Here is a 14,106-nt window from a genome sequence, read left to right as displayed (position 1 = left end):
CCATGAGCATTATTTTACACACACACACACACACACACACACACACACACACCACAGCCACTTAATTTGCCACCTGCAGTTTATAATAGAATGGACCTGTGGGATTATAAATCGCTTTATTTCTGCACAGAACTTCTCAGCTGAGGCCAAATTGAAGGGCATTAGTCATCAGTAATTTGCAGCTATTTTTAATGTATTTCACTCCGAGAGGTTCAGAGCAGCTCAGGTTGTGATAAATTCCCCCTTGCTTTGGTGAGGAAGTGTAAAATCTGATCATTTAGTTAATCATTTGTCATAGCTGGGGGTGCGTATTGTTCCTTCCTGACTACAACATCGTGACTGATTTGTCATTTGATAACATGGCAATCTGAATATTAGATACACTCATTTATGGTACCATTTTTTCCTCCCATAATTGTATAGGTTTCAAGTTTAAAATTCATAGAATGTGAGAGAAGGGAACTTAGAGATAAAACCTAGAGATCTTTGGAGTCTCCCGGGGAGTTCTGTCGAATTCCAGTTCCCAGTCTCTGACCTGATGATTCAGTGTCAGCAGCTCTGCGTCTGAACAGGTGCAGTGAGGGGTGCCTGGAGCAAACTTTGAGAAACAGTGACTAATTCAACCATGTCTATTTTTCAGATGAGGAAACGGAGGCACAAAGAGGTGAAGAGACTTTAGACAGTTGCCAGGGTCCTAGGAATACAAGCCTGCCCCTCGAGACCAGGTCTCCTGGTTTCCAGCTCTGCATTTTCCACCATCCACGAGACGAAATCCTTGTTTTTTTTCAGGCTCTAAAATGAGCCTGGCACCGCCTGCCCCTCCGACAGCAGCAGAGCCCTGGGCCCCTTCCCCTCATGCCCTGGGTGTAGGGGAAGGAGACCTCCGGGTTAGGATTGTGGCCGCTTCCTGCTTGCCTTGCCTCCCTCCTCCAGGGGATCCTGTCGTGCCCTCCCTGTTCCCTCACCCCAACAGACCTTCCGCCCACCACATAGGATCAGAGTCAGACAAAATATTCGAGTAACATACTCACAAATGGAAATCTTCATCATGAATTTTCTCACAAGTATCAAATGTTGCTGGACAAGTTTCTATTTAAATTGTACTTGCTAGGCTTGACGGACTGCAGGGGTTGACAGGGTGCATGCCTCAGATCGCTGTTTTCAGCAAGGTAAGCCGCACCTCCACTGTGGGGTAATGCAGGGCACTCAGCAGGGGTCAGACCGGCTCCTTTGGGGTTGTTAGGAATGAGGAGAAGCTTGCAAGAGGGTAGGAGGGAGGGCTGCTTAGAAGAATGCAGGAGGAAATTTCATGGGGATCCACGGATAGACGACAGGGCTGAGCAGGCCTCAGCGGCTTGTGGAATTCATAGTGAACCCACTCGCCAGTCCTCTCCCCAGTGGGCCCTTTTGGTTTCTTTCTTCTCAGCTTTCCTCTTCTTCCCCAGATGGGCCTCTACTGTGCACCTGCTTTCTGCTCTCCCGTGACTTCAACAAGCCTCTGGGCCAGAAAAAATGCTCTGTAGAGCTCTCTTACTTTTTTTTTTTAAATTATTTATCTTTTAAAATAAAATACTACATGCACCAGCAAATAAAGGACTAGTATAGAAAGGCATGCAATTTTTAAAATTATATTAATTTCTCCCTTTTCCAACAGCTCTGACTCCTGCTATCTTTCCCTAATGTTTAAGAGTTGTTTTTTTTGTAGCCTTTTGGAAAATATTTAGTAAGGTAAACACATAGGTAGAGAGACACACGCACATACACAAGTAAATAAAATGGCTATAAATGTAAATGTTCTTTTTAATTTCACAAAATATAATATTTGCACATTGCTCAATACTTTTTAAAACTGTAATTGTGTATTTTCCCATTCTTTCCATGTTAGTTGACACAAAACTTACCTGCTTTTATTTAAGTGGTTACATATGGCTAGTGTTTCATTTTATGTAATTATTATGATTTATTAGATAATTTCTCAGTAATGATGAACCCTTAGGTTATATGTAATTTTCTGTTAGAAACAATGAATGCTACAGTGAATATGCTTGTATATCTATCTGTTAGGAGTTTAATAGAGTTTTAACTCTTACATTTGTTGTATGATCAATTTCAAGCTAATTTTTATATGTAGAATGAGGAAAGGGTAGAGATTCTTTTTTTATTCTCATTATTTTTTTAAGAAAGGACTATAACTTTTAAAAAAAATTTGAAGAGGATAAACATTTTTTTCTATATGTGGCTATACACTTGTTTTAGCACTATTTAATGAGAAGATTTTTCTTTCTAGTATATAGAAATATAACTGATTTTAAAATTTTGACCTGGTGTCCTATAATTGTTATAAACTCACTTATTAATTCTACTAGCTTATTTTTGTAAATTTCATCAGATTTTTAATATAGATAACCATATTACCTTCAAATAAAGTCTATTTTATTTACTTCTTTTCAATTTCCAATCTGGATACATTTAAATTCTTTTTCTTGCCTTATTGCACCAGCTCCACCACACTGTTGAGTAGAAGTGGTGAGAGCAGACATTCTTGCCTTGTTCCTGGTCTTAAGGTGAAAGCATTAATTTTTTCACAGTTAATTATGATGTTAACTTTAGGTTTTTCCTAGGTTGAAGAAATACCATTTTATTCCTAGTTTGCTGAGCATTAAAAAAAATCCTGAATGGATGTTGGATTTTGTCAAGTGCTTTTCTTGCATCTGTTAAGATGATTAAATGGTTTTTCCTTTTCAATCTGTTAATATGATGAATCTAAGTGTGTTTTTGTTTTTTTGTTACACACACAGAATACCTACTGGTAGAAAGATTGTGACTATTGTCTTAAAAAATATTGGGCCAATTTATACTCTCATATTGTCTTAAGTGCTCATGTCTCCAGATTCTTCTCAATACTAGGTATTATAAACTAAAAAAAATCGTGTCAGCTTGATAGGAGATAAATGGCATCTCAATATTTTGATTTGTACTTTAAAATTTACAGGTAAGATTTAGTTTCTTTTCTATGTGTATTACACATTTGAATTTATTTTCTATTAGTCTGTGTTTTTTTCTTAACCTATTATATATATGCTTGATAAAAAAAATTAGCTCTTGATGTAATTACTTTTTCCTAGTTTGTTTTTGGAAAAATGTTAATACTTAAAAAGATTGGCTGTAGAGAGGTTTTTGTTCACACTTTTTCTCCCCCAGAACCCATAGATTACATGTTTTCTTGTGTTGACTACTGAGTATTTTGTTTGTCTTTTATTTTGTTTTGGGGGGTGTGTTCTGTGCACCTGAGAAATTCTCTCTCTGCCTTGACATTCAGTAACATTACGAGGAAATGTCTGTCTGTCAGTCTTCTTCACTACACACATCCGTTTTAAGGACAACATGTGAAACTTGTTCCATGGATTCCTTTTATTGCTGAAGTCAAGGCTCAACTTGGATTATTCTTCCTTTTCCTTTCACTGGCTGCCTGGGCAGGGCCAGGGGAGGCGCCCACCCAACTAGTTAATGTGCAAGCTTTTCTGTCTTCCTGATGTGACTGTGCTTAGCCTTGGGCAGACGCAGCTTCCATGTCATTGGGCAGTTTCTCTTTCAGGGACAAGATGCAAAAGATTACAGATTTTCATGGTGATCATCTTTTTGTTCATTTTGGCATCTGTATATTGATGTCCTTTCTCTTTTCCCTCTTCAGGAAGAAAGAGCAGGAGTTGGATGGGCAGGAGAAGGTCACTTGCCTTCTTCTGCCTATTGATTTTCCGGTACCATTCAGCGGTCCATTAGTTTCTCCTAACTACAGTTCTGTATTTAGAGCAGTTTGGGCTGGGACATCGGCCACAGAGTGGGACTGACCGTGCCTCACTCTATGGGAGGTGGATTGGGAAGGTGACTTTCTGACAATCAAATGCCTGGGTGTTTTTGTTGGTCTTATATTAGTGGTTTACTGTTTCCTACGTAAGTAAAGTGCTAGCACACATAAGACTTCGAGATATTTTATTTATTTAAAAATATTTTTATTGATTTCAGAGAGGAAGGGGGAGAGAGATAGAAACATCAATGATGAGAGAGAATCATCATTGACTGGCTGCCTCCTGCATGCTCCACACTGGGGATCCAGCTCAGAATCTGGGCATGTGCCCTAACCAGGAATTTAACCCTGACTACATGGTTCATAGGTCCATGCTCAACCACTGAGCAACATTGGCCAGGCACTTTGAGACTTTTTAGAGTATTATCCAGGGTGGTGGTGATGAAATGCTTCAGGGAGGTGGGATTTATCATGTGTATGAATAACAGAATGTATACTGACATACATTAGCTCTGCAGAATTTTATAGAAACTTTTATTATGGAAATTGAAAAACATACACAAGTAAACAGAATATAATAATGAACACCCATATTCTCAGCTTTAATAATTATTCCTCAGGGCCAACCTTATTTCATAATATGGCTCTTCCTGCTTTTTCTTCTCAGATATCCCCAGGCATATTATTGCACCTGTACCTATTTCAGTATGTGTTGTTAAACGATAAGGACCTTTTAAAAAACATAATCACAAATACAACTATCACAACTAAAACATAGTTAACAATGCTTTCTTAATATCATCAAATAACTAGCCAGTTATTTGATCTAATTATTTCATAAATGTTGTAATTTTTAGCTTGTTTTTGTGACTCCATACTTGATTTCACAGTTGATGTGTATTCTAAGCCTCTTTGAATCCTGAGGTTACCCTTTTCAATCTATTTGTTTTTATTTGCGATTTATTTTTTGGAGAAATTGGGTTGTTTGTCTTGGAGAGTTTCTTCGAGGGACTCAGAGTCTGGATTTCGCTTATCGTAGACACGTGGTATTGTCTAACCTGTTGCCCTGTCCTTTTTTTATTTTCGTCATTGATAATCTAGAAGCTAATCAGATTCAGGTTTATTTTATTTTATTTTTTTTGGCAGCACTATTTCTTAGGCAGTGGGGTATGCTTCCACCAGGGACCATAATGCCTGACTTTCTGTAACGCTAGAAATCTGTGGAATAATGTTTGACAAAACCAAACCTTAACATAGTTCATGGTTTATTTTTGAAAGGTATGTCCTCTGCTGATAATTGAAACCCAAACTCCTAAGGAAGTCTTTAGACATTCAATCCCGATAAGATAAAGCAGAAGCTGGGTATTAGTTTACAGCCATATGTGAAACGGACATGAGCTGTGTCACCCAGGCCAGTGCCCTCCCCTCTGGTGGGAGGGAGCTGGAGCTGAGTGTTCTGGTGCGGATGGCCTGCCCTGCTGCTAACTGCAAGCAGGGGTCACGCCCAGTCCATTTGTCCTCATCAACAGAACAAACATGGCGAGCCTGCTGTCTCACCACCGTAAGGAGGCCTGGCTCCTGTCTTCTAAAAACAAAACAGACAAGAAAAAAACAATTGTTCCAACTTCCAAGGGACTGTGTTACTGCAAGGAGAAAATCTCTCACTAAATATCTATATCTATCTATTTATCTATCATCTATCTATCTATTACTCTATCAGCTTACGTAATGAAGAGTTTTGGCATTTCCTAGATATTTGGTTAGTAATGATGTGTGGATAAAGATAGGAAAATATTCCTTTAACACCTACGTAACACTTTACTGAATGGGGATATCTTTCCTAGGTGATGTCCTCTTTGCCTTGCTGATTGGTGTTCCTGGTAGTGGAAGGGTTTGGATGCCACAGGAACATGGGCGACAGCAGAATCTTGCTCTCAGAGAGCAGCAACTTTGATGAGAAATTATTTGTGGCATTGAGTTACGTAATACTATACACAAAAAAAACAGTGTTCACCAAACAGTCTTCACTTTACAGCCACTGCACACACAGGCAACTCCAGGCCAATAGGATTTCTGATTGGTTTGTAAACTGCACGAGCCTTCCCCACACTGACAAATGCCATGGCTTACTCTGCCGAGGCAGACTTAGTTCTATTTGTCTCTCAGAGAGAGTAGCCTATGGAACCTGAGTTTTCTCACTTCCCAAGGTCACTCTTTCATTTCACGTTCATATAAATAATGGGGCCCCACTTGGGGGGACTGCAGGAAGCCCAGGTGCTTCCTCGTGGCCTTTGAGGGTTCTGCAGAGTCCTGAGGTCCCAAGTTTACCCCTTTCATTTCAGATTGCTCCTGGCTCTTTTTTTGGTCAACCCTGGCTCTTTCCAGGAGGCTCCAGCTCTGCCATGCCCCAAGCATAGGCAGAGGCAGAAGGGCGGCCGACCTTCAAGGTTGACGTTCTGGCCAGGAGCAGCTGTTTGGCTGTCGGAAGGGCTGCCCCAGCTGCCTTCCCGGCAGATTATCATCACCTTCCCAGGGCTGTCTAAGCAGCCACAGTTCGAGCTGACTATGTAGTCAATTGTCAGAGCGCTGATAGAGGTGGGTATTGATTTTAAAGAGAGAAGACTGTCAACCCTGTTAATGGACACCTGTTCAGTTGCACCTTTAACCTTGTCTGTGGGCCTCAGGTGGAGGTGATGGGCATGACAGTGGAACCTGCCTGACCTGCCTCCCACTCACCATCATTGGCACCAACTGCGGATGAATCCCTCTGGGGAGTTCTTGTTTGGGGGCGGGGCGGATACTTCCATCCATTAGGTCTGTGGGGCACTCAGCCTCCATCTGATTGGGGTTTTCCCACACAGAACTTTTCAGTATTTGGTGCAGTTGGTCAGAGATAACCATTGCTAAGTAGCGGATTCCCTCCGTTCTATTCTGTGGAACGAAGGCCATGGATGGGCCTCCTTTGGAAGGGCCGGATTCTCGTTTCTTACTGCTCTTAAACCGTCATGTCCCTATCCATCTGGGCTTCAGCTTCTTCATCTGTAAAAAGCGAGTGTACTCGTTTGCTAGGGCTGCCATAACAAGGTACCACAGGCTGGGTGCCTTAAACAACAGAACAGACATTTTTTCCTCGCAGTTCTGGACACTGGAAGTCTGAGATCATGGTGTTGGCAGCGTGGATTCCTTCTGATGCTGCCATCCTTGGCTTGTAGATGACCATTTTCCCTGTGTCTTCACATGGTCCTCCCTTTGTGCGTGTCTGTGCCCTAATCTCTTCTCATGCCACCCATCATATTGTAAGTAGGGGCCCCCGTGTGACCTCAGTTTACCTGTGTTACCTCTTTAAAGGCCCCACCTCCAAATACGGTCACATTCTGAGGCACTGGAGTTAGAGCTTCAAGATATGAATTTGGGGGAAGGTATAACTTAGCCCATAGCAGAGGGCAAGGTGGGTGAGGTGTGGGTATGTAAACAGTGGTTTTCTAACATTTCTCTGAGGAGGCACCAGATACTAGGTGACAAACTGTCTCAGCTCACCCAGTTCTGAGAGGTTCCCAGGCTATGGCACTTTCACTGCCAAAACCAAGGCAGCCCCAGGCAAACCAGGATGATTGGTTACGATATCTGTCCTCCCACTGGGGACACAGGGTGGGCACTTGGTTCTCTCAGTCAGAGCTGCCCTGCTTCTCTCAACCTAAATGTCAGCGTCCTAAGTAAGATTTAATTTAACAAAAGGGTTAGAGGTAAAAAATCACTAGAAAACCACTTGATCTCCTGCTGCCACATTCTACCATTTAATTTCGTTTGCATACACCAAAGCCCAGCCATTCATCGGAAACTATTAACCGATTGGAGCAAAACGAATTTGGTCCTCGTTTAGTCTGTAGCTGAACGTGAAATAGCACAGGAAACGGCTAAACTCTGCCTGTTCAGAAGCTGCCTGTTCAGAAGCAGAACCTGGGGCTGCGCTCTTGTGACGACAGATGACACTGCTGAGTGCTCACTGCGCTCACTTCATCCTTAATGCAGCCCCATTAAGTGGGTTGCATCACCAGGAGCAGCAGCCCCATGATGCAGATGAAGAAACTGAGGCACAGAGAGATGAGTAGCTGGCCCAAGTCTCAGGGCAGGGCCAGGATCCCACAGGCAATTGGACTTGCGTGCTGCTGTGTCCCTGCCCTGCGCCCAGATGCAGGTGACCTGCTGGTGGAGAAACAGGGATTGCTGTTAGAGTACAGCAATTCCATTTAGGCTGATGGGCCAGATTCTTCTCTCTAGGAAGCATATCTCAGAACCCTCCCCTCCCCACACCAGCTGGCCTGGCCTTGACCAGCACCCCTGGCTGGTCCTGTATTTTGTTATTGTAGAAGCCAAGCTTGGAGCAGTTCTCAAGGTATTGAGAGATTTGGGGGATCTCACAATAAAGAACACCGAACTGCTTAGTGACAAAGCTATTTCCTTGCTGATTCTTTTTCAGGTCTTCCGATGACATGAAGGGAGAAGTTGGTGCTAGTCTTAATTCCTCCCCATCACTCGATGATCTCCCTTTTCAGCAAGGGAGGGCAGGGACAGCAGTGTCTGGCAGGATTGGAATAACTGTTTCTTTTAGTGTAATCATCTTTTTGCAGTTAATTTTGAAATAGGGCAGATGATACTGGTTTTGCATTTTAGGGTAGTGACCAAAAGTGCCTTTAAAGATATTTATTCATATGAAAAAGCAATTATTTTACATGTTTTTAGTAACTAGCAGCACAGGTGAAGTACAGACATGGCAACAATTGGGACGCCTGTGGGGAGAAAGATTGACTTTGTGAAGCCCGGGCCAGGAGGGAAGGTTGGCGTTCACGAGAATCCGGAAGCCAGCAGAGGGAAGGCAGGAGCTGCTTGACCAGCCGGCCCTTTGGGTTCTGTGCCTCAGCCCAGGGGGAGCCTTGCCTGGGCTCTTGAGGTGCTGGTTGCAGGCCCCTTCGGAGCGTGGTATGCCTGCCAAATGAGCTCCCGGAAGATAGGCTCCCTTCCAGTGTCAGCCCCTCAGCCTTTGGGATTATAGTATTTTGTTTTCTTTTGGTAACGGTTTTCAATATCTTTGAAATGCTCCCATGAGAAAGGGTAAAGATAAAAAGTGGGTCCTCGTGCCAGGGCATAAGGCTGCGCCTGGGGAGAATGCAGCCTGGAAAATAATTAGAAGTGCAAATTGGAATGCCCGGCATGGGGCAGAAGTATTTTCCCTGGTGGGCACCAAGCCACGGTGTGGGGCTTGGAGGCCATGACTCTTGCTGTTGGAGCCTGACAGCCTCTCCCCTGGGGTTGAAGCAGAATGGGGTTGGGACCCCTCATCCAGCCCGGGAGCGACCAAACTTGAGGGGGCTTTTCCAAGGGATTAGTCTTGGGTGACCTTGCTTGCTAAGCGTGCTGCTGCTGCTTGAAGTACAGCTGACTCTCGAATAATACAGGCTTGACCTGCATGGGTCCACTTATACTTGGATTTTTTTTTCCCTACTAAATACAGTCAGCCTGTTGTATCTGTGGGTTTTGCATCCATGGATTCAACCAACTGCCCGCAGATAGAAATCATATTTTTGCATTCCCAGCTGAGGTTGGTTGAATCAAAGATGTGAAGGGCCTACTATAGAGTTAAAAGATTTTCATGGGTTTTTCCACTCCGAAGGTGGGGGGTGGGGTGAGGCCTCTAACCCCCACATTATTCAAGGGTCAACTGTACTTAAACTGCACAGGGCTGTGTCCTTATTAAATAGGCAAAGTGCGTTTGTGGTTCCTGGTTAACCACTCAGTGTGATTCCCACACTAGGCTGTTGGTGAATTGACAGGGGCTGAGCTCGGCCAATCCTTGTAGGACTCAAGACCTGGTTGGCAGTGGTTGCTGTGCATTGACTGATACCTGGTACAGGCATCAGATCCTTCCCAGCAGCCCAGACTTCGCACATGGAGGTTGTAGGTTGGTTTCCAGTGATCATCAGAGAGGCATGGAGATCTAACACCTTTGGCTTGCAGACGCTTCCCCTGGCAGCAGCCTAGAATGACAACTGCCCAGCCAAGCGCAGACAGCCTCTTTAGCCTGTTTTCTCCCTCCTGCAGTGTTTATATAACCCCCCTTTTAAAGTTGTGTTTTTAAAGGTATTGTAGAGTCATGTTGCCAACCCTCTAAGTTATATCTTCATTTCTTAAAGAGGCTTCAAATCCCCTTTAATTTTTTTTCTTAAAATAGAAAGGAAAAATGAAAAGAAAAAGTACCACAAGGTTGCTGGTTCTGAAATAAAAATATTCTTGTTTTGAAAGCCCACTGCCCTCAGTGCTATGATCTGTTGCCTAAAACAAGCTTTTCTCTTCGCCAGGAAACATCTTTATGGATTATTTCATTACAACTTCACCATGCTTGGGTTTGAGTCGCTTCCAGACCCCACGGATACCTGGGAAATTATAGAGACCATAGGTAAAGGCACCTATGGCAAGGTCTACAAGGTAACTAACAAGAGAGACGGGAGCCTGGCTGCAGTAAAAATTCTGGATCCAATCAGTGTAAGTAACAGTGGTCCATCGTTACCGCAATATAGTATTTCACGCACATTGAGTTTCCCACTTCTTTCCTAGGTGTAGGGATACTTTTCACGAGAGCTGGTATGAAATCTCAAAATGAGTCGCGGGTTGTCAGCTCATCGGAGTGACAGGACTCCTTTGGGAGTTTAAACTTTCCTTCACTTTCTGTTTCTTATCTAGTTTACTATTGTTTTGATTTTGGCCCTCTGGGCTCTTCTAAAGGGATTCTCTTGAAAAGACTGATGTATTTCACTCCCCGGGCTTATACAGAGGCTGCTCTCTCTGTAAGTTACAAAGGGACCCACACCTGTGGTACCTAATCACCTTGGCCTGGCCTCTTATTTCAGAGCCCGGAGCATCGTGGCTGTAATGCTGGACATCGTTTTGCACAGTGAGGTTATAGGTGTCCTAGCCTGTGTCGGGTCCCTTCAAGCGACTTCTCCTTAACTGCTTTGAAAATTTGGACATTTTTAAATTTAAAAAAAATCTATGATAATACTGCTAACGAAAAAAAGATATAATGAAGACATTTTATTGATATAATAATTATTCAAGTTCGATGTATTCCAGATGTGGTAGTGATGACATTAAAAATGCAGAGTAAACACGCTTCCTTCGCTGATCACTTGATCGTGACCTCCTGCCTGTGCCCTTCCTCACACATCAGGCCGACTCCAGCGAGCATTTTTTTTTAACCCTGTGTAGGATATGGATGAAGAGATCGAAGCAGAATACAACATCTTGCAGTTTCTTCCTAATCATCCCAACGTTGTCAAGTTCTACGGGATGTTTTACAAAGCGGATGAGTGTGTGGGAGGACAGCTGTGGCTGGTCCTGGAGGTAAGAGGCTCTCGCTGGGCAACTCTCCACTCGAGCAGAGCTCCCGGGCACGCAGATGAGTTTTTGCCTGAATACTGTGCCGCACACATTTGAGAAGTCGGTCCCTCCTGTGTGTCCCGGGTACCTTACCAGCTGTGGCATTCTCCTCCACAGTCCTTACAGGTGGGTTGTGGACTGAAAATGTGCATGCTTCTCTGCTTCAGAATTTTAATAATCGTGTCTTCTACTCCTGAGTGACTACAGGAACACAGTTGGAAAAGGTTATTTTTTCCCCTATATTGGGAATGTTTTGCAGGAAACGTGATTAGAACTCATTTTCAAAAATGGTTAGCCCAAGGTTTACTTGGCTCACCACGTTTGGCTTAGCCCGTTTATGTGTATTAATCCTCAGCTTAGATTGGGTTTTCTCCAAACAGATTCTGAGGGTTGTGTAACAGGGTTAAAGGTGAGATCATGCAGGAGACGGGCCTGAAAGGGAGAGAGGAAGGCAGGGACTGGGCAAGGAGACACTGAACAGCAGTGTGGTTGCAACAGAGGCTTCAGCCCATCCTCTGGGGGGTGAAGAGCTGCCCCTGCTATGCTGGGGCAGGGTGGCCTTGGGTTGAGGGTTGTGTGTGTGTGTGTGTGTGTGTGTGTGTGTAGGGGGTGGGAGGGGGCAGTTCCCTGTAGCGGGGGGCAATTCCTTGTGAAATGTGCTACTAGGAGCTGGGAGTGGGGAACAGCCAATATTCCCAGCAGGGAGTCTGAAGAGGGAATCTGAAAGGAGCACCGCTGTACCCACCGTGTCCGCCTTATTTCTCCCTCATTAGTGGGAATGAATATGCGCAGGAGTCAATTCCCCACAAACCCAATGGGGCTAAAATGGCAGACACAATCATGACAATCTATGAAATTAGTACATTAGGAGAGGTTACCGCTTCCTACTCACAGAGCTCACCCTGCTTTGTCCTGGACCCTGCCCTTCGGAACCAGCACGTGCCACTGTGCCTAGGGTCACCCAGTGAACCAGGGGCACGTGGACACACGTGGGAGCCGTAAGAGAGAAGCACCAGAGGAGAGGCCAGCCCTCAGCTCACGGTCTAGTGCCTCTTGTCCGCGTCTCCCGCCTAGCTCTGAGAGGGCCTGGGTATGGGGAAACATAGGCTGGTTTCCATGGCAACCATGTATGGGGAATTCACTTGTTATATTCAAATGGGATAATCTGCAGGAAAACCAATTTGAACATTTCTGTCACATCAATTGCCTTCCTCAGAACATGAAGATGTAAGGCGTTTTGGTTTTCAGAAATCGTCTTTGTTTAGTTGGCTGGTTGTCATCTAACACATTCTCAGAGTATCAGATTTTATTATTCCCCTTCCCCGCCCTGAAAAAAATTACAGATTTTATCCTGCCAATGAAGCTCTAGAATAACACTAATTTTTAAAATGCTGCTTTTCTTGGGACATGGAAATTAGTGTTTCTAGGGTCTCTGATTATATCCTCCTTCAGCTCTGTAAGATCTCCATGTTTTAAACCTCATTATAATTTAATAATGGAGAGACAGTGACCAAGAAATCTTAGTTTCTGTTCATTTTTATCCCTGACTCAAAAAGGCTCTGTATTTAAATGTGGAGAACTGGAACCTCTAGGAACTTTCCAGGGCCTGAAAAGAGGCTCCCCCCGCCCCCCGCCATGTGACCAGGCAGGCAGGGGGGCTGCTCAGACCTGTGGCCACCTGGAGAATAAATGCTCTTCCCGATGCGGAGTGACTGGAGGCGGGCCCTCCAGGCGTGGCCAAGTGGCCGGAAAGAGCCACGCATGGTCTGGAGATGAGAAGGAGCCCAGAACTATGTACTTAGCCTTGTGCATATGCTCCCCTGCGGCTGTCTTTTGCTTTTTCAGGATGACCACGGACAGATAATGAGGCTGCCCTGAGACACTGAATTATGCATACCTCAGCAATACAATATGCTGACGTTTATGGCTCTTGCAGATTGTTTTGATCCCTGAAAAGTTGGTGGTAGAGGGAAGCAGATGTCCTCAGGTCTTTTCTGTCCCAGAACGGGCCTCTATGCCAGGCTGCTGGGTGGTTAAGAGTGTCCAGTGCCCACAATATGCAGATAGAGACAGGGATTTCTGGGCTCCTAGAACTGGCAGGAACCTCGGCCTTCCTTCAGGACAGCCCCCTCGTGTTCTATTGAGGAACGGAGCCCAGAGAAGGAGTGACATGCCTCCAGTCACATAACGAGCTAGATGGCAGAACTCGGGGGAGCACTGAACTTGGGCACTTTCTCCCATCACACGCTGCTGTCTGTGGTCCTGGAATACAGAGTTGGGCCCGGCTGGTGTGGCTCAGTGGTTGAGCATTGACGTATGGACCAGAAGGTACCATTTGATTCCCAGGTTGTGGGCTCGATCCCCAGTAGGGCATGCAGGAGGCAGCCAATCAACAATTCTCTCTTATCATTGGTGTTTCTCTCTCTCCCTTCCCCTTCCTCTCTGAAATCAATAAAAATATATATTTTTAAAAAAACACCAAAAACCAAAAAAAACAGAGTTGGGCTCTCTGGCTGGGATCACAGTTTCTGGTCTCTCTCACACACACAGTGGGAAGACCATGACGTCCACACAGTACCTTGACCGTTTTGCTTCCTTGGCAGCAATCTTATTTTTTCCTTCTTCTTCTTTTTTTTTTTTTCTTTTTTTTTTAGAGAGGGAGGGAGAGAGAGAAACATCAATGAAAGAGGGAAACATTGATCAGCTGCCTCCTGCACGCCCCACACCAGGGATCTAGCTTGAAATCTGGGCATGTGCCCTGGCCTGGAATCAAACCGGTAACCCTTCGTGCACTGGATAATGCCCAACCTACTGAGCCAGGGCCCTCAGCGGCTTTTATAGGAGTGCTTTAGGAGACTCACACAATAATA

The 14,106-nt window shown here is 44.5% G+C and overlaps 1 protein-coding gene across 1 annotated transcript in view; it reads left to right on the top strand.

Annotated features, from left to right (window-relative positions):
* The first annotated feature begins 625 nt into the window (after window positions 1-625).
* Window positions 626-14,106, top strand: part of MYO3B (myosin IIIB) — a 357,063-nt gene continuing 343,582 nt past the window's right edge. Inside the window, exons 1-4 of the mRNA XM_023743517.1 lie at window positions 626-664; window positions 1,138-1,169; window positions 10,159-10,342; window positions 11,066-11,200. Coding sequence (XP_023599285.1) covers window positions 626-664; window positions 1,138-1,169; window positions 10,159-10,342; window positions 11,066-11,200 — 390 coding nt within the window. The remainder of the gene's footprint in view (window positions 665-1,137; window positions 1,170-10,158; window positions 10,343-11,065; window positions 11,201-14,106) is intronic.

The sequence above is a fragment of the Myotis lucifugus genome, unplaced genomic scaffold (genome assembly GCF_000147115.1).
Source record: "Myotis lucifugus unplaced genomic scaffold, Myoluc2.0 scaffold_5, whole genome shotgun sequence".
Taxonomy (NCBI): Eukaryota; Metazoa; Chordata; class Mammalia; order Chiroptera; family Vespertilionidae; genus Myotis; species Myotis lucifugus.
This window is presented reverse-complemented; position numbering and strand designations above follow the sequence as displayed.